Genomic DNA, 25,677 nt, shown 5'->3' on the forward strand with positions numbered 1-25,677 from the left:
AGGCGGGCTCAAAGCATCCAGAGTGGGCACGTGCATACAGGGATTGAGACTGGAAGCCATTTTTCTTCCTTCAGTCATTTCTTCTTTCTCTTTTTATGTTTTGTTATATTTGAGTCTTGACCCTTGATCCCAGAAGGCAGTTGTGCAAAGTACACATTCCTCACAGACAATTAATTCTGACTCGCGTGCTGATCAAGGTTCTCCTTCATGAATAGCCCAATTACCCAGACATGTTAGTGATTATTCCCCTGACTACAGTTGTAATAGCCAATAGCCTATGTTATTTACAGCCGTTTGGCAAAGAGTTCAGAATTATCTTTTGATGAGATTAATACTATACAATTAGGCCGTAGCCATGATGTCAACATTGGGGGGGAAGATTATATTTTTTAATGATAATTTCGAACAGCGTGCGTGGTTGCCTGTCGTAGCATAGCACATTAATATTAATATATTTCGGGGGACCAGATATGGTATTATGATTACGGCCTTGCAATACAATAACATCCATGAATAGTTGTTAAAGTAGAAACCACAAGAAAAAAAACACATAGCCTAATTATTAATGAACTGGGTTCAGTTCATGTCATGTCAACATACTTTGTGGTGGATAAAACTGCTAAACCTGTTTTTTTAGAATGATCCTTTTGCTCCAAATCACAGGCAGGCATCAGGAACATTTATACAAGTTTACTATACACACAAACACACCCAGGTCACACCTCTGACTAATCATTTGCCAGGGCATGTTTCAGTGAAAATGAGGCAAGTGAAATAAGTAGGCCGAAAAAAATGTGCTTGCTTTGATTTGTTTGCTTCCATATCAGTTCAGTGTTCGAACATTAGTTTCAATGCAATAACAGAAATACATGTTAATAAAGAACAATTTGGTTATAGACAGTTCATTTAATAGGCTAGTACACAAAAATGTACATGCAAGCACATTTTGACATACTTTTTTTATGGTCATTACGATATAGAATATCCATCAATAAGGGTACTCATTTAAGAGTAGGCTACATTTACCATTTCTGCTTATCTACAATAACAAAAACATCTCCATAAGTAGCATCTAACTGTCAGCAATGTCTCAAAACATGATATAATTGAACGTGTACACTAATACAAGAGACGTCCACTGCTTACTCATACATATTAAAAGCTCTCTAAAAAACTACTCGACAAAAAGTTCGACTGACCGAAAGTTTCATTCTTCAGTTAACATGTTCCGGAATAGAGACGTTTAGTAAGTTACGTCACTGCCGTGAGCAAGTAGGATATGTTTCAACCAGCCAATCGACTGCCGTAATATTAACAATATAAATATATCTGTAAAAAGTTTGATACTAAATATTGTACATTCAAGTATTGAACCCCGTAGTCCTGAGATAACATTAGGTACGTTCGACTTCATGCAGCGGCGGCGGCGCCAACAGCCGTCCGTAGCTGGCTGACTTGAAGCAGTCAATGGCATTCACTGCTTCAAGTAGGCGCCGCCGGCGCTGCATGAAGTCGAACACACATAATGACTAAACAACTCTCTCTCTCTCTGCCTTCGGCCATTCCTGGTAGCTGGCTAAAGAGTGTACAATTTGAGTTGTTCCTCCATCTCTCCCTCCGTCACCTCCAGGGCCTCCTGATTGGCTCTCAGCAGCTGGAAGATGGCAGCCAGCTGCTCCTGCTGCACCCTGACACAAAACAAACACACACCTGTTACCACCACATACCAGGCTGTTTGTGCCACACCCAGGTAAAAACAAACTAAACTAAGCTCTACAGGGCCATCTGTAATGATGGTATATGCCACCAGTTACCACCACCTACCAGGCATCTTGTGCTGCACTGTAGTACAAAACATACGCCCTTCAAATGCCGTGCAGTGCCAGCTGTTAGGATTGTACACATACTGTTCTGTTTATACTATTATACTACTGCACTACGCACTGCTAAGCCCTTACAGGTGTTGTTGAAAACGGGCACAGGAGAGGAGTGGGAGTCAGGTTTACCTTCAGCCTACTTCAACAGGACGTCTCCAGGTGTCCTGGGAACAGTACCCCTCAAGACACAGAACTGTAGTTTAAATGGTTTGTTTGATTGTTATTATCTGCTGCTATTACTTTTGAATGGAAATCGGACCATCAGATGAGGTGATGGTGGTGGAATATCACCCTCAGTCCGTTTAGTTTGTTTGTTAGCTTGATACATGTTTTATGTCAACAAAAGAACAGAAGCAACATTGGTTTTTCAGACAAACAGGCTTTTAATTATCAAGAGTTTACAAAAGCCCTCCCAATAAAAGAACTACAAAACAAACTCTCTACAAAATCACTATGGTTTCTCATACATTTATGCCACTTTTTTTGCATAGTATAATTTGTTTTATTTTTCACCATTCTACTTACAAACACTCCAGTCCCATACTGGGAGAAAGAACCCCATTCATTGTCAGTGTGCATTGGTTACATGTAAAGTGACTCAGGAGTGGGACAGACATGGATAGGAGAGCTGAGGAGAGAAAAAGAGATTTGCCATCTCAAGATATCAGAACGACATCTCCCAGACAGGACTAGCCTAACACTGTGTTAGTAACACTGTGTTCTTTCCTGCAGAGTATTTCCACAGATCCTTTGGCACAAGGTGGCCATTCTCATAACGGTTGTGCCACACCTATAGACTACTGCTCTGGAGTTTTGAAACATCTGAGCACGGATTAGTGTACGAATGCTTACAACCAATAGTGATGACTGGCATGTATGTTATGCAGTTCAGTAGATGTCCTATGGGTGGCAGTAGAGAGTTTACAGACAGGGGGGGGGTTGGACTGGTGATTTACCTTCACATGTCCATCATCACATGTCTCTTGTTAAGATCACAGCTTCATAATTAGGGCTATATAACAAAGCGAAAACACAAAAAAGAAAAATATGACACTGACTCTTTCCCGATCCCCAACCTCCATCATGGAGACTGACCACGTCTTACTGTCAAAGCACCGGTTGCGTTTCCCTCACTTGACAGCGGTAGATCTAGACTCTAACCGTACACATAAAAATATGTTTTGTGACCATGACTAATGTTTACCTTCAGACCTTCCCCAGACAGATTCATGTTGGGGAGGTCTCACTCTGTGGCGTGTTCAGGGAGTGGCCTAGAGTGGACGGGCCACCCCTGAAATCTGATTGGCCACCCCAATATCAATAAAATGTCTGGACACGCCCCTGGTCTCACTAGCTCTTCCTGTGGTCAGAGAAAACAAGCTCCCTTAAGTTGAGTGAGTTGGATTCATGTTCTAACCTCTATTCTAGCTAACGACTACACCCCAGACAGCGAACAGAGGGAAAAGACAACGCATACAGGCACACTGGTGTGTTTGTAATTCAGTTTGCTATTAACAGGCTGGTACTTAAGCGGTGCCCTTTTACATCCAGATGGATAAAGAGAGGATATAAAGGACGACAGACAAGGAGAGGTTATCTTCCGTATAGGCAGAATGGGGGACAGACGAGCAACAGAGTTTGAGATGATCTTTGCGTTGGCTCTTCAACGATCGGTCTTCAAGACAGAAAAGAAAGAAAGAGAGAGAGATGTAAAAAAGAACAAGTGAGAGAGAGGGGGAGGGAGGGAGAGAGGGAGGGGAAGAGAGAGGGGGAGAGAGAGAGAGTAAAGGTTGACGCTCCATCGATGTCTTATTCAGCTGCTCTGGTCAAAAGGGGGAGACAGAACATTCTAGATTAACGTCATGTCTCAACCACACCTCGACTTCCTACTTATGTTTGACACAATTTCTCAGTGGTAATATAAATACTAACATATAGTCATTTAGCAGACGCTCTTATCCAGAGTGACTTACTAACAAGAGTATGTACAGTTATTTTGGGTTAGTGAGACAGAAAGAGAGAGAGAGAACAAGGGGCAGATAGGCAAACAGAGAGAAAGAGACAGAGAAAGAAACAGAGGTAGAGGGTGAGAGAGAGAGATAATCAGAGAGGGACCACTCACCATGGTTTGTGAAGTTAGGTTAGCAGGCAGCATGCAGGGTTTAGAAGCGTCAGAACCCAGTGACCAGAGTCAGACACCAGAGGAAGATTCAGGCACCACCACCCCCATCTACCATAGCCCCCTTCACCACCACCCCCACCTACCATAGCCCCCTCCACCACCACCCCCACCCTTCCCCAAAGCATGCTACACAGGGCCCCGCCCTTGAGATGTCCAGTCCGACAGAGAGGACAGCAGAAACAACAGAGGAGAAACTGAAGGAAAAAACACTCTATACTGTGAGCCTGCTACTGTCTGAAGGACTGTATCTGGGAAAGCCCCCTAATATATATTCCTTGTCTTTACATCAATGTGTCCACCAGGGGGAGCCCTGCTACATCCTTCTAGCTTTCCACGTGTTCCTTCTTTAGGCCTATGCAAAAAGTATGATTGTAGCCACATAACGATGTTTGTTTGACTTTTTTTCAAGATGTTTATTATATTAATAATACAAAAATATGTATTTGCGGTATCTCGCAATACCGCATGGCTCACAATATGTCTCTCTTTGAAATGTGGTCATTGGTTATAAATGTTTATGCTAAATAAACAAAATAAAACAAGACAGTAACAAAGGTAATGAAGCTCTGATCTCAGCGGAACTAAACTCACATTGAGGAGTAATAATAATACCAAGACCTACAGCTGTCGGGCCTTCCAGCGTGTGTGCGTGTGTGTGTGTGTGTGTGCGTGCGTGTGTATGTATGTGTGCGTGTGTGTGTGTGTGCGTGTACCGTACAGTACAGTAAAGCTGATGTGTGGTAAAGCTGTCAGTAGAATATATGACATAGGATATCTGTCAGACGGCACTCAGACACCTGTTCTACACTGCCCCTATACTATAGGTCTGACTAACCCTAACCCTATACTATAGGGCCTATAGAGTCCAGAGCAGTTGTCTCCTGTGTGATATAAATATAGAACCTCTCGCTCCACGTCTGACACTGGCCATGCTAGAAGCAATTCAATACAATTAAAACTTTATTAACCCCATTCTTGGCTTAGTGCAGTCAGCGAGACTTACAAAAAAACAATAAACTATATGGTAAACATGTAATTTCCTGGATTAGACTACTGCTTGTTACATTCAAAGTAACTTGACCCCCATCTGAGGGCAGGTCTGAGTGATATGAGGCAGCAGGTCTGATTCCAGCCCGTCTATTCATCATCCCTTCCCTCTGGCACTCTTGTTAGGAGAGGAAGAATGAGGCTTTGTCACTGACGAATAGCTGATGTCTTTCCCCTCTGGTATCTGTGTCTGTGTGTGTGTGTGTGTGTGTGTGTGTGCGTGCGTGTGTGTGTGAAAAAGAGAAAACAAGCGAGAGAGCAAGAGAGAAAGAAAGAAAGAGAGCTTCCTATATGACCAGTCCCTTCTACTGGAGGTTTTTTCTGAATCCCCACGCCTCCAGCACAGATCCACTGACCCACATCTGTGTCACTTTCCATCTCTTCCCATGAGCTCAGAGGGTGGCGGGCTGATGTGTGGGGCAAGCAGAGGGGCAGAGAGAGGACGGGGAGGCTAGTGAGGGGCAGAGAGAGGACGGGGAGGCTGGCGAGGGGCAGAGAGAGGACGGGGAGGCTGGTGAGGGGCAGAGAGAGGACGGGGAGGCTAGTGAGGGGCAGAGAGAGGACGGGGAGGCTGGTGAGGGGCAGAGAGAGGATGGGGAGGCTGGTGAGGGGCAGAGAGAGGACGGGGAGGCTGGTGAGGGGCAAAGAGAGGACGGGGAGGCTGGTGAGGGGCAGAGAGAGGACGTGGAGGCTAGTGAGGGGCAGAGAGAGGACGTGGAGGCTAGTGAGGGGTAGAGAGAGGATGGGGAGGCAGGTGAGGGGCAGAGAGAGGACGGGGAGGCAGGTGAGGGGCAGAGAGAGGACGTGGAGGCTAGTGAGGGGCAGGTTGGGTTTATTTCTATAAGAGAGTGGGTGTAGGAGACTGAACGGGGGGGGGGGGGGGGGCAGGAGACTGAGGGGGCAGGAGACTGAGGGGGGGGGGGTTCAATGACGCACCTTACCCTCTCCTTTCTTCCTAACACATTCTGGGAGACGGTGCTTAGAGAGAAGTAAGATCGGACGTGAGCTCTATCCTGGAAAATAAACGCAGGATGAGAGCTGTTACACACACACAACGACTCTGTTACACATACACACACCCGCTCGCACATTAGTACCTACACACAGAAACAAACTTGGCCCTCATCCATATTTAATTGGGTTCACATGTTTTGTCCTGATAGTATTTTTAGAGAACAAGGAAAACCCTATCATAAGATGGAACTGGAAGTGGGAGGTTTGGTTTGGACCGGGGATATTAAACGGGGGATATTAAACGGGGGATATTAAACGGGGGACATTAAACGGGGGATATTAACGGGGATGTTAAATCAGCTTGAGCTCAAGGGTGGGGCCGGGTTAAAACATTCACAGGGCTAATATGTCAGCATGTTGACATGGACTGGATGGTCCTTCAGAAGAGAAAGCAGTAGTGAGAGGAGAACAGTGATAGGTGATGGTGATGGGGGGCAGGGGGTTGCATTGTACTTTCACCTTCCTTCCTTCCTTCCTTCCTTCCTTCCTTCCTTCCTTCCTTCCTTCCTTCCTTCCTTCCTTCCTTCCTTACACACTAAGGGGCAGTGTTGAAGCTACCCAAGAGTGGTGTAATGTTGACGGGATATAAACCTGGATTTGGATCTGGCAGGATTTCTGCATTCCCCTTCAAAGTGCTTCTGGTATGTTGGCCTTTAAACCTCGCAACTCAAACAGTGTTTAAAACTTTTTCCCTCTCTCTATTTCTTCACTCCTCTCTCATTTACATTTTTACATTTAGCTGAAGCTCTTATCCAGAGCGACTTACAGTAAGTAAAGGGACATTCCCCCCGAGGCAAGTAGGGTGAAGTGCCTTGCCCAAGGACACAACGTCATTTGGCACGTCTGGGAATTGAACCAGCAACCTTCTGATTAATAGCCCGATTCCCTAACCGCTCCGTCTTCTGACCCCCCCCATTTATTCCTTCTCTTTTCCCCTTCCTCTCTATGGGAAAAAGTAAAACATCACTGCCAGGTCTGGTAGATATTTTAGGAGCCAGACTCCATTTCTGCTGGAGGACAAGAAAACAGAGTCCTCCAATCAGGGAGCTGGAGACAGGAACTCCCCTGACTGGAGAATTAAAGTCAAAACCCACAATCTGTTAATGTTGCAGCTCCTCATACGTTAAACACACACACAAGTCAGGGGGGGAGAGGACTTGAAGTCAATTCATGTCAAAACATCCAAGTTGTTTAGCTGAAGCTGTCTGCTAACAGCAAGTCTACAAACATGGAATCAAAGATACAGACAGGAAACTGGGATGGGAAGAGAGAGGAGGGCCCCCTCCCACACACACACACACACACACACGTCAAGGAAGAGGAAGAGTGGATGGTGATGTGGATGGAATGACGGAAAAGTGGAAGACAGGAGGAGTTTAACTGCATTGGCATGTTTTTGAAGAGGTTAGAGTCATGCTGCTGTCATGCTGCTGTGGAAGGGTACCTCTGTTCCTCCTCCATCTCCTCCTTGGTCATGAGCTTCTCAAACTTGCTCTTCTTCTTGCCGGGGGTGAACTTAGGAGTCACGCTGTCCTCAGCTGCAGCCACGTCTGAAACACACACACACACACATAAGGAACCCGGTTAACATACAGACCAGGATGATAGAAGACACACACACACACGTGTTGGGGTTGGTTTAGGCTGAGAGACGGAAGAAAGAGAGACAGAGAGAGATATAGAGAGAGATAGGAGAACAAGACAAAACAGCGAGAGAGAGAGAGAGAGAGAGAGAGAGAGAGAGAGAGAGAGAGAGAGAGAGAGAGAGAGAGAGAGAGAGAGAGAGAGAGAGAGAGAGAGAGAGAGAGAGAGAGAGAGAGAGAGAGAGAGGGAAAACAAGACGAAACACAGCAGGACAGAGAGAGAGACAGAGAGAGAGATCAGATCCCAGCACACAGCTGTCCGAGGCGTGTGATGTAGCAGGAACAGGAGGCTCTGGGTTTATTTAACACTCCGTCAAACACAAACAGCTCTGAAAGGTCAGAGGTCAGAGTGGAGGCCAATCGATGAACCTGACGCCAAAATAACATAATCACATGTAAACATCAATATATAACATAAGTGAATATGATAACACTGATTCAGCTATTCAATGTTTCAGCTAAACATTGTGCATGTTTCTGTGACGAAGACAGTTGTATGTGTCTCATGTTTGTAGTGTGAGAAAACACTTATACTGAGAAATCAGAATGTGCAAAAGTATGATTGTATAAATAAAGACCACAATATAGATAACGGTTACATTTGATGGATTAGTAATTTATAAAAAATAAATGTCCTGCTTGCTGAAACTTGCTGTGTACTAAACATGTGTCAATGGTGAGTTTGGATCCTAACATCTTTTTAACAAAGCCTCCTAATCCTAATCCTGGGTAAATCTCGGTCAGAGAGTGCGACCAACAGAATAATCCTTCTCTGTTGCCCAAAGCCCCAGTTTGTTTGTAACCATGTAGTTAGAAGCTGTAGAACCTGTAGTTCCTCTTCTATTACCAGTAGGTCTTTTCTGAGGACAATGTGGTCCTGTTTTCAGGAAACACTCATTCTAGTCAGGCAAAGTGGGGACAGCCTCTCAGAAGCCCATGGGCCCTTCAGCTACAGAATAGAAGAACAACATGGAGCCAGCTATGGCCTGAATGCTGTCTGCAGAGGAGAGGGGAGGAGAGGAGAGGGGAGGAGGAGGGGAGGAGGAGGAGAGGAGAGGAGAGGAGGAGGAGGAGAGGTGTGGAGGAGGAGAGGAGAGGAGGAGAGGAGGAGAGGTGTGGAGGAGGAGAGGAGAGGAGGAGAGGTGTGGAGGAGGAGAGGAGAGGAGGAGAGGTGTGGAGGAGGAGAGGAGAGGAGGAGAGGAGAGGAGGAGAGGTGTGGAGGAGGAGAGGAGAGGAGGAGAGGTGTGGAGGAGGAGAGGTGTGGAGGAGGAGAGGAGAGGAGGAGAAGAGAAACAGGTACTAAGGACATTGGATTTCCTTCTCACCGTTGTGCTCTATGTCCACTGGTTCTGGTTCTGGTTCTGAGACAGGCTCCGGTTCTGCGATCACCTCCTCCACCACAGCTACGGGCTCAGGTTCTAGGATGAGATCAGGGAGGGGCTCCTCTACTGGGGCCACAGGGACCGCCTCAGGCTCCGGGATGGGTTCAACCTCTGGCTCTGGTTCTGGGGCAAGGACCTCTGGTTCTGGGGCAAGAACCTCTGGTTCTGGTTCTGGAACTGGTTCTGGAACAGGTTCTACGATGGGCTCTGGAACAGGCTCTGGCTCTGGAACATGCTGGAGAGGGGAGAGATGGGGCACAGGTATGTCAGTGTATGTAATAGGTCAGATATAAAACATGCCACACATATGTTTCCTATTGTTAGTTTGGTGGAAGCTAGTTTAGAGCAGTGCAACATTCTTAGTTTACTGGTTAAGCGTAAAACATGTCTTGTCCTAGAGCCCGACCAATATATCGGCGGGCCGATATTATCGGCTGATATTGGGCATTTTTTCCAAATTATCAGCATTGGCATTTATAATGGCCGATAAATGTTTTTTTCTTTTTCTTTTTTATGTTGGTGGTTGTTGTGTTTTTGTTCAAAGGACTTTAAGTTTCATTTCTTCTTCTTAAGTTTATTTTTATACATCAGAACTTCAATATATTTTGATGTTCCTCTGTTCTGTTGTGACAATAAAACAAACAAGTTTATTTTTAAACTGCATTGTCATATTATTTTTGTGAGGACTCGGTTATGAAATCGGGCTATTAACTAAAAGATTGCCGGTTCGATTACCGGTCGTGCAAAATGACGTTGTCATGGCACTTGTCCTTGGCACTTCACCCTACTTGCCTCGGGGAATGTCCCTGTACTTACTGTAAGTTGCTCTGGATAAGAGCATCTGCTAAAAATGACTAAATGTAAACTACAAATAACAAATGTTAGGGAAATCAGTTTGTTTTGTTATGCGTTTCTGGATTTGTATTTATATATGTATATATATCGGCCAAGAGATCGGACTATCGGATTTTAAAATCACCAAATATTCTTATCGGTATCGGCCTTAAAAATCCTTTATCGGTCGGGCTCTATCTTGTACATGTTCATGTGACACAACAGATCGTAGCGTACTCGATGTTGTTTATGGTGAATTGAAGACTCCTGAACGGTTCACATGGAAACACTCAGATTGAGGATTCACTGTATTGTATATGTATAGGCCCAGACTCTGAGATTGATCTGGCTCGTGTGTGTTTACTAAATGTCCCTTGGCCAGCCCAGTGGAGCGTGAAGATAAAGAGGTCAATACTGGATTAAGCTCCATTCCCCAAATAGTCCAGCTTCTAAATATGGACACTTGATTATATTCGACCCAAAGGCCCCTGTCATACATGGAGGCTAGGCTTGGTTCAAGATCAAAGTGAGTCAAGTGTCAAGTGTTTGTCAGTCCCAGATCACTGTAACCTGCTTGTCTTAGTGGCTCTCTGCCTTTACTGTGCATCTGGGTTTGACACTGAGACAAACACAGACCTCTTCACCCCCCTACCCTGCACCACCCTCTCTCAGCAAAGAAACTGCCTGGTACTGACAGTTTAGAACACTCACACACACCCACACCCTAACCTCTAAGCGCCCCACCTCTCTGGGTTCTGTGCAGAAGCATCTGTTGCCCCCATTAAGTGCTGAGTATGCAGACAGATACTACTCTGTTCCATCTCTGATACTTTAAAGATATTGAGAGCAAGAGAGGAAGACAGAGAGAGACAGAGAGAGAGAGATAGAGCAAGACAGATATTATCTATTAGACAAGATATTGATTAGAATATAGAAGTTGGATCAGAACCTATCCAGATATCACCATGCCTACCAGACAGGTCACTCTCTAACCACCGACACACACACACACACACTCACACCCAGACACTGGAATGGCATCCATTTAGCAGGTTGACCAACTGGCTGACTCTGCTTCTGAATTCCTGCGGCATTAAACACTGAAATACACACACACACACACAGACAGACAGACAGAGAGACACACACACACAGACACACACACAGACTCATTAAACAAAGGCCATTCTAAAAACACTGCTGGTATCTTTAGACGGATCTATAGGATATATCAACAAACAAAAACAAAAAAAAACACTTTCACCTTATATGTTCCAAAAAGTTATCTGGTGAGCATTTTTTGAAATCGCTTTTGCAGGCAGAAACAGGGGCAGAGTTAGGAAGGGAGGCAGGGTAGAACATGAGGCAGGGACGAAGACAGAGTGAGGGTTTAATCAGAGGCAGGGGCTCAACAAGGTGGGCAGTGTGAAAGTCTAGCTGTTCACAAGAGGCTTAGCAAGCTGCTGGAGGACTGTTAAGGCTTTCAATATGTGACCCACTGGTTACCTGCCAAGGCCCCCTCACGCAACATTAGACCGAAAGAGGGGGCTGGGACAGGTTTGGGGCAGGGCAGGGCAGAGGCTAGGACTGAGGCTGGAGGCTGAGGTAGAGCCAGGGACTGTGGCTGAGTTAGAGGCTGAAGTTGAGGGGTGAGTTATAGAAGTTTCGGTAGAGGCTGAGGGGTGAGTTAGAGGCTGAAGTTGAAGATGAGGCAGAAGAGTAGAGGCTGAGGTAAAGGCTGATGTAGAGGCTGAGGGATATGGACAGCAGGCCAAGACATCTGGAGAAGAATAATCACCTCTTCCCCCACTGTCTTTGTTTTCTCTGGGCACATGCGAAACATTGTTCTCTGACACACACACACACACACACTCCTGCGAGTGTGAGAGATCATCCATGAATGAAACCCCAGCAGACCTGCATGTTGCTAGCAGTAGTGTTGCTCCTCTGTGTGGTACAGGGGTGGTTCAGGTGGACCAGTCTGTGACTCCCTAGTTTGATCCCTGTACTGGTCACGTGTGTTATGTTGTAGAAAAGACCCACACATTGGACAAACGAACAAAGTACATACTCATAGAGACACAGAGTCTTAGTGTGCTGGCAGTCAATGGCCACAGTGTGTGTGTGTGTGTGACATCTGGAACACTATCCCACACCATTGTGGAAATTGTGACATCGCCACTGAAAGGACGGACTTGGCTTTAGCTCAGCATGAAGGCTGTTTAGACTAAACAGTCACAGGATCGAGTCCCACTGGTCATAAGGATACCAAGACATCATTCACATCCGATCATTAGTTTAATAATGTGTGTCTCCATGTTCACAGTCAACACGGTCTGTAAACAGGAGGACAACACACACCCACACACAAACACCCACACACACACACCCACACACAGGGCCGTGAGTAAAGCAAGGCAACAGGAAGGAGCCGCACCCAGGACTTCCTTCATACTGCACATACCAACACCTGAACACGTGGGCTTGGCTGATGCGACTGTTTGGGAACAAGCCCTATCAAACACATATCTCAATTAGGTCCTGTTGGTCTTACGGAGGACAGAACGTCTACCATGAGACCAAGAGGACATGGTGGGGATTGCAGGTGGGGCTACTCAGTGCTGTCCACATGCAGCAGCAGCAGCGGCTTGGGCAGGTTCAGGAAGCTGTCCCTCTGGCCTGTCGCTGGCTCACACAAAGACTGGTTGTTAGCTAGCTTCTACAGGGTGCTAGCTAACAAGATAGATATTCCCTTTCAGCAAGGGAATATCTCTCACATGCACTCTGTCTCTGTCTATCTCTCTCTGCCACTTTCTGCCCTTTTCTCTCCCTTTCTTACCTCTCTAAACAATTCTCACTCCATGCCCGATATCTTTTTCTCAACCTTTTTTACCCCTTTCCCCCGCCCACATTCCCTCCCTTTTCGCTCCCTCCCTCCCTTCCTCACCCTCTTGTTTTTCATGCTAGCTAGTCCTCCTTTCCTGGCTGTTCTTCCTCCCTCGTTCCTGAGCAGTGACTCAGCCAGCTTCACCCTGACCCAACATGGCCAGAGCAGGCCATCAGTCCCAGGCCTGGGACCTTGGGGTGTGAAGGGAGGGAGGAGGAGGATGGTAGGGATGGAGAAAACAGAAAGAGAGAGATGAAAGGATGAAGCGAGAGAAAGATAAAGAGAGAGAGATGAAAGGGGGGGGGGGTGGCGCTAGCCCAGGGAGGCAGGGAAGGAAGGAAGGATGAAGGGAGACAGGAAGGTAAAGGAGAAAGACGAGGGAGGGAAATGTTAGACAAAGAAAGAGTCAAGTAAGGAAAGAGAGAGGTAGAAAAGTAGAACATTGGCTAGGTAGTGAGGAGTGGAGAAAGAGTGAGGTGCAGAGAGAGGGAGCTGGGAAGAGAGAGCAAAGGAGAGAGAGAGAGAGTGAGAAGGAGGGAGGCACAAGGGGGGGAAATACCAAAAGGAGGTAGGTCAGCCCAGACCTCAGATTGTGACCAATCAGAGCAAAGCCCCTCAGATTCCATCGCGGGCTACTGTTAGAAGACAGAATGTCCTAGGAACATACATACACCACTGTACACATACTGGTGCCCATATTTGGACTTCCCATCATCACACATGGGAACCTAAACAACTGTCGTCAGACCAAAGTGTTGGTGAGTGTTCCCCAGAGACAACATATGGTGTTTTCAGGCACCCGGCAGGATAGCCCAGCATTAGGACCCTCAGCCACCCTGGAGCTCCTGTTTCCAGGGCAACATCATGCAGCCCAGAACAGAACAGTACAGGACGATCTGTAGGACCAGAAAGTACACCCCAATACCAAAATACCCTGCCAGCGGCCATCTTGACTTCCATATAGACCGTAACTTTAACTGTACTGTGTTGCTTCATGTGACAAATGACCAGCTGCAGCTGCTGCTGTGTGTGTGTGTGTGTGTGTGTGTGTGTGTGTGTACGTGCATGTGTGTGTGTGTACGTGTGAGCTGTGAGTACACATGTCCATGTATGGTTAAGTACAACACCAAGAGGCTCTAAGATGTGGAACTACATCAGAGTAAGGTAGATTGAGAGAGAGTGAGAGAGTGAGAGAGAGAGAGAGAGAGAGAGAGAGAGAGAGAGAGAGAGAGAGAGAGAGAGAGAGAGAGAGAGAGAGAGAGAGAGAGAGAGAGAGAGACGAGAGAGAGAGAGAGAGAGAGAGAGAGAGAGAAAGAACAAGAGTGAGAAAGAACAAGAGAAAGAACAGGCTGGATAATAAAAAACTATGAATGACTATCTAAACATTTACACAATTCTTATCCGTTTCAGTGCTTGAATCTGTCTCATTTGTGCCACATCAAGTCACGGAGTAAAAGGGAGTAGGATTTTGTCTGAAGATGAGCTAGCACTGATCTGATACATCAATAATAAGCAAGCCGGCTACATAGAGAAGGACTGTAGCTCTTCCTGTAGGTAGTGGGTGTGTGGAGTGTGTGTCATGCTAACAGGTGTGTGTGTGTCAGGGTTATGGAACATGTAATCAGAGATCTAAGTACAGGCAAACATGCAAGAACACATGTCCAAAGGTCACACTGCTAGATCTGGCACTGGCAGTGGTGGGGGGTGGGAGGGTTAGTGTTGAGGTGGGTGAGGGAGGGGTGAGGTTAGTGTTTACCATTGTACTGGGCACTATGGTCCGTCATCACCATCTTTCTGGTCACTACTGTTCACCATGGTCACCATGTTACTGGTCACCATGGTCACCATGTTACTGGTCACCATGATCACCATGTTACTGGTCACCATGGTCACCATGTTCCTGGTCACCATGGTCACCATGTTCCTGGTCACCATGATCACCATGTTCCTGGTCACCTTGACCAGAATTTCAGTGCCCAGACCCTGTGTTGTTCTGTGCATATGACAATAAAAGACTTGAACTTGAACATACTACTGGTTACCATGGCCACCATCCTACAGACCACTATCTTACTGGTCACCATCTCACTGGTCACCATACTAACCCTCCCTCCAGCTCCTTCCTCTTTCTGTGCTACAGGTGGCACCTACTCTAACACACACACACGCCAAGCAGCCAGTGTTCCTCCTTTCACCCCCCCCTCACATTGTTGTTGGAGTAGAACACTGCTCGTTCCTTCATCGTGGTTTGGCTGCTGGGAACATTTCCCAAGACTGCTGACCAGGTTATATATTACAGTATTAGGGCTTGTTTATCATGTGTTGTGGGAGTGTGTGTGTGTACACCAGTGTCACAGTAGAGACAGTCATGGGAACTATAGTATCTAGGGAGATATTCAAACACCTGTTTGCCGACTTAACAGCTTCTCCTATCAGGTGTGATATACCCTGTCCTTTATGAGAGTGGAGGAGAGGAAGAGAGAGAGGAGAGAGAGAGAGAGAGAGAGAGAGAGAGAGAGAGAGAGAGAGACAGAGACAGAGAGAGAGGACAGAGAGAGAGAGAGAGAGACAGAGAGAGAGAGAGAGAGAGAGAGAGAGAGAGAGAGAGACACAGAGAGACAGAGAGAGAGAGAGAGAGAGAGAGAGAGAGAGAGAGAGAGAGAGAGAGAGACAGGAGAGAGAGAGAGAGAGAGAGAGAGAGAGAGAGAGAGAGAGAGAGAGAGAGAGACAGAGACAGAGAGAGAGAGTGAGAAAGAGAGAGTGAGAAAGAGAGAGAGAGAGAGAGTCAAGAGGTACACAGAGAATGTTGGAGGTAGGGAGAGTGTCAAGTGTTACATAACCTTCAGCAGGGTCAGGTATTCATGAGCTTCCCCCACTGAGGGTTCTGTGGGACAGAGGCTGGTTCTTCAGGTGGAGGGGGAGCTTGGACGGTCCCAAACACAACCACCAGTCCTGCCCTGGGCACCTTCTACACACATCCACACAGGAGAGGAGACTAAGTACATGACACATGTAGCCAGGCTACATGACACAGGCAGGCTACATGACACAGGCAGGCTACATGACACAGGCAGGCGGGCGGGAGAGGGGCCAAGTGTGTTTGAGGGAGAGTGTTTTGGCCAGGGAGCAATGTGTGTAACCGCCTAACACAGGAAGAAGCCTCGAAATTCCTCAGTACACGGCTTGCAGCGTAGCTAATTCTTGAAGTTGGAGCAGCTCTCTGTCCTGCATCTCTCTCTCTCTCTATCTCGCTCTCTCTATCTAGCTATTAACACAGTACAATCTGCAGAATACACATTATATTTGCATGCTTCATAAACAATGCTTAAACAATACAATTACTGTACTTCTTTCCCTATGTTATACGAAATATATACTCCATACAGTACGTATTTAAATGATCCTCATTCTACAAAATAACAATTTGGCATTCAAATCTAAAATATATCTGCCTTCACTACAAGATAACAACATAGCAATAACTCGAATCATCTATTTGTTTTTTGAAGCGACAAAATAAATGTTTATTGACCTGTTGAAAACAGAAAGTTGATGTGAAAGTGGACCTTGATAAAGGCAGGGAGAGAGGCAAATGAGACAAGCCTCTCGACAGACTAGTCAAAGGCGTTTGTTCCCTTGACAACCTCGCACACGCACCACATCCCGTTTTTCTGACTGTTTATTATTGTACATTGGCCAGTATACTGTAAATGGAAAGAAAACATAGATCAACAACCTCAAAGTGAGTTTGATTTATGTCACAGTGTGCACCTTCTGGGACTGTTCCATTGCTTCCATGGATGGGATTACTCTAAGTGACCCCAATCAAGCACATCCCCACTTTTCGACCCAGGTCTGACCATAGACGGGTCACTGGGGCCACAGCCCAGCCTGCTCCCTCCACACCCAGACCCAGACCCAGCCTGGCCTCCCCAGACCCAGCAACACTAACCCTGTGATCACAACCCTCACAACACTAACCCTGTGATCACAACCCTCACAACACTAACCATGTGATCACAACCCTCACAACACTAACCATGTGATCACAACCCTCACAACACTAACCCTGTGATCACAACCCTCACAACACTAACCCTGTGATCACAACCCTCACAACACTAACCCTGTGATCACAACCCTCACAACACTAACCATGTGATCACAACCCTCACAACACTAACCATGTGATCACAACCCTCACAACACTAACCATGTGATCACAACCCTCACAACACTAACCCTGTGATCACAAACCTCACAACACCAACCATGTGATCACAACCCTCACAACACTAACCCTGTGATCACAACTCTCACAACACCAACCCTGTGATCACAAACCTCACAACACCAACCATGTGATCACAACTCTCACAACACCAACCCTGTGATCACAAACCTCACAACACCAACCATGTGATCACAACCCTCACAACACTAACCCTGTGATCACAACCCTCACAACACTAACCCTGTGATTACAACCCTCACAACACCAACCCTGTGATCACAACCCTCACAACACTAACCCTGTGATCACAACCCTCACAACACTAACCATGTGATCACAACCCTCACAACACCAACCCTGTGATCACAACCCTCACAACACTAACCATGTGATCACAACCCTCACAACACATTACAACCCTCACAACACTAACCCTGTGATCACAACCCTCACAACACTAACCCTGTGATCACAACCCTCACAACACTAACCCTGTGATCACAACTCTCACAACACCAACCCTGTGATCACAAACCTCACAACACCAACCATGTGATCACAACCCTCACAACACTAACCATGTGATCACAACCCTCACAACACTAACCATGTGATCACAACCCTCACAACACTAACCCTGTGATCACAACTCTCACAACACTAACCCTGTGATTACAACCCTCACAACACCAACCCTGTGATCACAACCCTCACAACACCAACCCTGTGATCACAACCCTCACAACACTAACCCTGTGATCACAACCCTCACAACACCAACCCTGTGATCACAACCCTCACAACACTAACCCTGTGATCACAACCCTCACAACACTAACCATGTGATCACAACCCTCACAACACTAACCATGTGATCACAACCCTCACAACACTAACCCTGTGATCACAACCCTCACACTAACCCTGTGATCACAACCCTCACACTAACCCTGTGATCACAACCCTCACAACACTAACCCTGTGATCACAACCCTCACAACACTAACCCTGTGATCACAAACCTCACAACACCAACCATGTGATCACAACCCTCACAACACTAACCCTGTGATCACAACTCTCACAACACCAACCCTGTGATCACAAACCTCACAACACCAACCATGTGATCACAACTCTCACAACACCAACCCTGTGATCACAAACCTCACAACACCAACCACGTGATCACAACCCTCACAACACTAACCCTGTGATCACAACTCTCACAACACCAACCCTGTGATCACAAACCTCACAACACCAACCATGTGATCACAACCCTCACAACACTAACCCTGTGATCACAACTCTCACAACACCAACCCTGTGATCACAAACCTCACAACACCAACCATGTGATCACAACTCTCACAACACCAACCCTGTGATCACAAACCTCACAACACCAACCATGTGATCACAACCCTCACAACACTAACCCTGTGATCACAACCCTCACAACACTAACCCTGTGATTACAACCCTCACAACACCAACCCTGTGATCACAACCCTCACAACACTAACCCTGTGATCACAACCCTCACAACACTAACCATGTGATCACAACCCTCACAACACCAACCCTGTGATCACAACCCTCACAACACTAACCATGTGATCACAACCCTCACAACACATTACAACCCTCACAACACTAACCCTGTGATCACAACCCTCACAACACTAACCCTGTGATCACAACCCTCACAACACTAACCCTGTGATCACAACTCTCACAACACCAACCCTGTGATCACAAACCTCACAACACCAACCATGTGATCACAACCCTCACAACACTAACCATGTGATCACAACCCTCACAACACTAACCATGTGATCACAACCCTCACAACACTAACCCTGTGATCACAACTCTCACAACACTAACCCTGTGATTACAACCCTCACAACACCAACCCTGTGATCACAACCCTCACAACACCAACCCTGTGATCACAACCCTCACAACACTAACCCTGTGATCACAACCCTCACAACACCAACCCTGTGATCACAAACCTCACAACACTAACCCTGTGATCACAACCCTCACAACACTAACCATGTGATCACAACCCTCACAACACTAACCATGTGATCACAACCCTCACAACACTAACCCTGTGATCACAACCCTCACACTAACCCTGTGATCACAACCCTCACACTAACCCTGTGATCACAACCCTCACAACACTAACCCTGTGATCACAACCCTCACAACACTAACCCTGTGATCACAAACCTCACAACACCAACCATGTGATCACAACCCTCACAACACTAACCCTGTGATCACAACTCTCACAACACCAACCCTGTGATCACAAACCTCACAACACCAACCATGTGATCACAACTCTCACAACACCAACCCTGTGATCACAAACCTCACAACACCAACCATGTGATCACAACCCTCACAACACTAACCCTGTGATCACAACCCTTACAACACTAACCCTGTGATTACAACCCTCACAACACCAACCCTGTGATCACAACCCTCACAACACTAACCCTGTGATCACAACCCTCACAACACTAACCATGTGATCACAACCCTCACAACACCAACCCTGTGATCACAACCCTCACAACACTAACCATGTGATCACAACCCTCACAACACATTACAACCCTCACAACACTAACCCTGTGATCACAACCCTCACAACACTAACCCTGTGATCACAACCCTCACAACACTAACCCTGTGATCACAACTCTCACAACACCAACCCTGTGATCACAAACCTCACAACACCAACCATGTGATCACAACCCTCACAACACTAACCATGTGATCACAACCCTCACAACACTAACCATGTGATCACAACCCTCACAACACTAACCCTGTGATCACAACTCTCACAACACTAACCCTGTGATTACAACCCTCACAACACCAACCCTGTGATCACAACCCTCACAACACCAACCCTGTGATCACAACCCTCACAACACTAACCCTGTGATCACAACCCTCACAACACCAACCCTGTGATCACAACCCTCACAACACTAACCCTGTGATCACAACCCTCACAACACTAACCATGTGATCACAACCCTCACAACACTAACCATGTGATCACAACCCTCACAACACTAACCCTGTGATCACAACCCTCACACTAACCCTGTGATCACAACCCTCACACTAACCCTGTGATCACAACCCTCACAACACTAACCCTGTGATCACAACCCTCACAACACTAACCCTGTGATCACAACCCTCACACTAACCCTGTGATCACAACCCTCACACTAACCCTGTGATCACAACCCTCACAACACTAACCATGTGATCACAACCCTCACAACACTAACCCTGTGATCACAACAAGACACTGCCACTTTGGTCTCTCCCTTTTTATATCCTCACACAGTCACACACAAGAAACATGTCCCTTAGAATAGACATAGAAAAGACCACAAAAACAGGCCCCTTTGGCTTGGATATGGTGCAATGTATATGGTCCCATGTTGTAACAAGGTCTACCACAGTACACAGCAGAAGGAGAGGTTAAACAGTCCAGCAGCTGGGGGGGGGGGGGGGGGGGGGGGGCTTACATAATGGCGTCGGGGCTGTGGGTGTGTGAGGCTGGGCATGGGGCCAGGCCCTAGGAACAGCACATGTGAATGTGTGTGGCTAGAGAATCTCTGCTGCAATCTGAACACCAGACAGACATGGAGTCTTTAGTACGAAGATCCCTACCACAGAACTCAAGGGAAACTTCACCCAACATTCAGCGCCATTACAGCAAAAACAACTTTCATAGAGTTTTACCAGTCTGGGCATGTGTACACCCAACACACCAACCCACCCCAGTCCTCTCTCCCAGCTCGCTCTCTCTTCTGTCCCAGCTGTGCAGCGAGGCTAATCCCAGCCCCAGCGCTGGCTGCACATGAGCAAATATAGAGCATATATGTTTGCCACCAAATATAGATGTGTCCAATGCTTTTCATGGTGGCATGTGAGTGTCTCATCTTACTGCAGAGCATGGCAGTTTCTGTTTGGTCAGGAGCTGGGGTTGGGGTGGAGGGGGTCAGTGTGTGGGGGGTTGGGGTGGAGGGGGTCAGTGTGTGGGGGGTTGGTGAGTGGAGGGGTCAGTGTGTGTGGTGTTGGGGTGGAGGGGTCAGTGTGTGGGGGGTTGGTGAGTGGAGGGGGTCAGTGTGTGGGGGGTTGGGGTGGAGGGGTCAGTGTGTGGGGGGTTGGTGAGTGGAGGGGGTCAGTGTGTGGGGGGTTGGGGTGGAGGGGTCAGTGTGTGGGGGGTTGGTGAGTGGAGGGGGTCAGTGTGTGGGGGGTTGGTGAGTGGAGGGGGTCAGTGTGTGGGGGGTTGGTGAGTGGAGGGGGTCAGTGTGTGTGGTGTTGGGGTGGAGGGGTCAGTGTGTGGGGGGTTGGTGAGTGGAGGGGGTCAGTGTGTTGGGGGGTTGGGGTGGAGGGGCTTGGATGGAGGAACTTGGGGTGGAGGGGGGCTTGAGGTTGGGTTGGGGGCACCAGATGGAGCCTTATTTAATGGCTAAAGGTCAGTGAACCAGCAGTTCTTGGCTCTGGGACAGGATAAGCCCAGCGAGGGTCGGACTGATGACTGACCTTTGGAGACTAAATGCAGCCCGTTCTGCAGGCCAGACCTGCAGCTGTGGCCCTGACTTCTTACTGGTCATGATGGGGCACTTACCGTGGAATGCTAACGCTACCATCAGCCAAATGGGTACCCATTACATGGCTTCCTCGACTCGCGCTTACATAGATGTAATAAGTGACTAAGAGAGAAAAACTGAGTAGGAATATATTATATTATATATTATTATTAATTATATTTGAATTATGGTATAAAGTCTGTGAGATGTAGGCCTACGAAACGTATTAAGCACAACACTGTTAAAACTGCGTGCGTGTGTGGAGGCGGGGAGGTTGGCTCGCGATGCATTTGACAACGCCAGCGCGGATAAATAACTCTTTAACCCTTTATCCATTGAGATAACATTTGGAACGTACCCAATTCCTGTTATCGACAAACAGTTTAGTCTTAAAACACATATGTATCCTAGGTTACAAATCAATGCGTTGGATAGCGCACTTAAAACCTGTGTCAATGCACGTAATTGTAATGTAATCATCAAGCACTCGTGAGTTCGTACCTGGACCTCAGGCACAATTTCGGGAACAATTTCGGGCTCTTTAGCGGGCTGCTTCTCAACAACTGGAACCTCCTCGACAACGGGGGCCACAGCCACGGGCTCCTCTTTAGGGGCGACTTTGACAACTTCTTTGACTTCGGCCTTAACTTGAACTTCTTTTTTCGCTACGACCGGTGGCGCTTCTACCTTGGGCTTCACCACTCCCAGGGCCCGTGAAGGTGGGATGATATCTGCATATTCGATGGGACCTTTCTTTGTCGCGGCCGGTGCTTCGCTCTTCTTGTTCAAAAACTTGGCTGCCACCACGACGGCAACGACAGTGAAGAATATGGCTGGGATGATGATGGATGCGTCCATCCTTGCGGTATTCGAAAAAAGCTTTAGCGGCACTTATTTGTTTAGAATGTATTTAAAGCTCCCGTTTTGGGTTTGTAAAAGTGTTCCTTCTTGTAGCTAAGGGAAACGGAGCGTGTGTGTGTTCAGCTCAACAGTACAGTCCTGCACGCACCGTGGAGCATCTCGTGCACTTCCACTAAACACGGCCAGATAAACCTGCGCGTTGAAGCACCGTATCGTGCTTTAAAACGGAGCGTCACGTCTCGAAGACCTGCCCCGTTTGAAGAGGCCGTCCTTTTTAAAGAGGTATTCCCTTCACAATGTAGCAATGCAAATGAATAATCTTAAAGTGCGTGTGAACTCGCTAGTCAGGGAATATCCGCATCCGAAACAGGCTGTCGTGGGCTTTACACCAGCATCTAGGCTAGGTCTTAATCCGTTTTATAACAGCGCAGGACCACACTGGGTCGGCTTGGAAACGTACCGTTTAGTCATTCCGCTGTTTACACTGACACAAAAAAATACTATGATGCTGTTACCAATCCTCATGTTATAAAATGTAATATCAAAACATTCCACAGGATAAAGAACTATTCAAAAGTGTGCATTCGAATGAAGCCATGTATGTAAAGCACTTGACACAATATACATAGAAAAAAAAGATTTTATTGATTCATTAACAATATTAATTTATTCACTTTGATCTGGGTAACATCAAGGCTGTCCACCTCACACCCTAAGAAGGCCTTCCTCTCACTCTTCACTACTCAGAGAAGGAGAGCAGAGACAGGAGAGCAGGGAGACAGGAGAGCAGGGAGACAGGAGAGCGGGGAGACAGGAGAGCAGGGAGACAGGAGAGCGGGGAGACAGGAGAGCAGGGAGACAGGAGAGCAGGGAGACAGGAGAGCAGGGAGACAGGAGAGCGGGGAGACAGGAGAGCAGGGAGACAGGAGAGCAGGGAGACAGGAGAGCGGGGAGACAGGAGAGCGGGGAGACAGGAGAGCAGGGAGACAGGAGAGCAGGGAGACAGGAGAGCAGGGAGACAGGAGAGCAGGGAGACAGGAGAGCGGGGAGACAGGAGAGCAGGGAGACAGGAGAGCAGGGAGTCAGGAGAGCAGGGAGACAGGAGAGCAGGGAGACAGGAGAGGAAAGCAGGGGGAGGAGTATAAAAAAAAGAGAGCTGAACTGAGAGGAGGATGAGTGTTGAGGAGAGGATGTCAGTATAGAGTCCTGTCTCCCCACTGCTCTGGAGGGAGAAAGCAAGGCACCCTAACCCAGCTGGGGCCACCATAGTGCTAAATGCTTTACAAGAGGTGAACACACACACAGACACACGCCTCGATCTCCAAGCCCAGACCAACAGACTGAAAGCTGCAGTGTCACACTTGTAGGTCTGAAACTGGCCAACACTTGACTCCCAGAACATCCAGAGGATTCCAGAACATCCTGATCGTTCCAGAACGTCCTGAACCAATGAAGTTCATTGTTCCAGATGTGCATGCTTGCACCAACCCTGTGAGTCTACATTTGATGTTGGGAACTGTAAACACCATGTAGTAGGATGTTAAAATGCTTCATGGGAAAAGACAGGTGGAATGGGATTGGAACACAAGGCAACACACACACACACCCCAGTCTCTTTAAATCTCTTGCTCTCGATGACAGCCACAAAGAGCTTACAGGCACTTTAGTCTAAGCGACAAGTTGGTTACACGTGCAGCACTGATACGCATACAGCAAAACATCCACGTATTCTGAAATGACACATCTGTCTGGATGATACACTCACCATTTTAAAGCACTAAACCAGTATTCACAACATGGCTTCCCCACCCGCACACCACAGAACTGTTTGATACAAGTCACATTGTTTAGCCGGCTGTATTTGAGCTCTAAGAAGGTTCTTCAGACAGCAGCACTGTATTCTGCTGTGGGGTACACACATACACACACACACACACACACACACACACACACACACACACACACACACACACACACACACACACTGCAGGTGAACTCAGGTACACATCAGTTCAAGACAGAGCCCAGAAGCCTGTTTCAACCGAGAGCTTGGTATGTTTGACCGCTTGTTTTCCGATTTCTCAGACACAAATCAAAATATAAAAAAAAAAAGTATATAAAAAGGAGGGCTTTAGTCGTGAACTGCAAGGCGATAAGCTGAGTGTTTTAGCATAACTACTACGCAACTAAACCTATAGCTCTGTGCATACCCTTCATGTTCACACTAAACCACCACCACCATAAAGCAGGTTCTTAGTCCGGGACTCTGGACTGCAGCAGATTGTGGGCCGTCCGGTGGGGGAGATCAGGGAAAGTGTGGTGACGTGTGTAGGATGTGCAGGCACTGGCGCCCCCTACCGTTTAAAACTGGGAAGTACAGCCACCCAAGATTACATATGGGGACGTTTGATTTGGGAACTGTTACTTTGGGAGATATAAATCCTGCACACACCCACAATTTTGATTTCAGATGGTCTGTTCCTCACACAGCTGAGCTTCCTGGTTTTCAGAAAAGCAAGGTGACCAAACAAAAAATGTTTTCAGGTAAAAACGTTGGCAGGCAAAGTAACAGAAAGTTGTCTTATAGGATAAGAAATGATATTGTTTCAGTATGATGTCATTGTTCTGATGTCTTTAAAGTGATCCAGAGAGGACTAGCCCGCTCACCTCTGAACAGGCTGTTGCCAAACGCTAGTTTCAGGTCAGTTTATTTCTCCTCAGAGGTTAGAGGAGGAAGGGAAGGATGCGTGTTAAGGTATTGAAACATTAAGGGTGCAGGGGGCGTGTCTGCAGAGGGCGTATCTGCAGGGGGCGTGTCTGCAGGGGGCGTGTCTGCAGGGGGCGTGTCTGCAGGGGGTGTGTCTGCAGGGGGCGTGTCTGCAGGGGGCATGGCTCTGGAGGGGGCGTGGCTCTGCAGGGGGCGTGTCTGCAGGGGGCGTGTCTGCAGGGGGCGTGGCTCTGGAGGGGGGTGTCTGCAGGGGGCGTGGCTCTGGAGGGGGGTGTCTGCAGGGGGCGTGTCTGCAGGGGGCGGGTGTCTGCAGGGGGCGTGTCTGCA

The 25,677-nt window shown here is 47.4% G+C and overlaps 1 protein-coding gene across 5 annotated transcripts; it reads right to left on the reverse strand.

The window, feature by feature from the left end:
- Nucleotides 1–2,240: 2,240 nt before the first annotated feature.
- si:ch73-366l1.5 (FILIA-N KH-like domain-containing protein) lies at nucleotides 2,241–22,840 on the reverse strand. Of its 5 annotated transcripts, none has more exons than XM_047018898.1 (5): nucleotides 22,263–22,840; nucleotides 9,089–9,380; nucleotides 7,565–7,670; nucleotides 6,048–6,119; nucleotides 2,241–3,694 (listed from the first exon to the last, which is right to left on the reverse strand). In XM_047018898.1, the coding sequence occupies exons 1-4, from the start codon at nucleotides 22,617–22,619 to the stop codon at nucleotides 6,086–6,088; spliced, it is 789 nt and encodes a 262-aa protein (XP_046874854.1). In that variant the 5' UTR covers nucleotides 22,620–22,840; the 3' UTR covers nucleotides 2,241–3,694; nucleotides 6,048–6,085. The 5 variants fall into 5 exon arrangements, with proteins under 5 accessions (XP_046874854.1, XP_046874855.1, XP_046874853.1 ...); XM_047018899.1 differs by having other exon boundaries at nucleotides 2,241–3,699; XM_047018897.1 differs by having other exon boundaries at nucleotides 6,043–6,119.
- Between the last annotated feature and the right edge of the window lie 2,837 nt (nucleotides 22,841–25,677).

Source organism: Hypomesus transpacificus, chromosome 4 (genome assembly GCF_021917145.1).
Source record: "Hypomesus transpacificus isolate Combined female chromosome 4, fHypTra1, whole genome shotgun sequence".
Lineage (NCBI taxonomy): Eukaryota > Metazoa > Chordata > Actinopteri > Osmeriformes > Osmeridae > Hypomesus > Hypomesus transpacificus.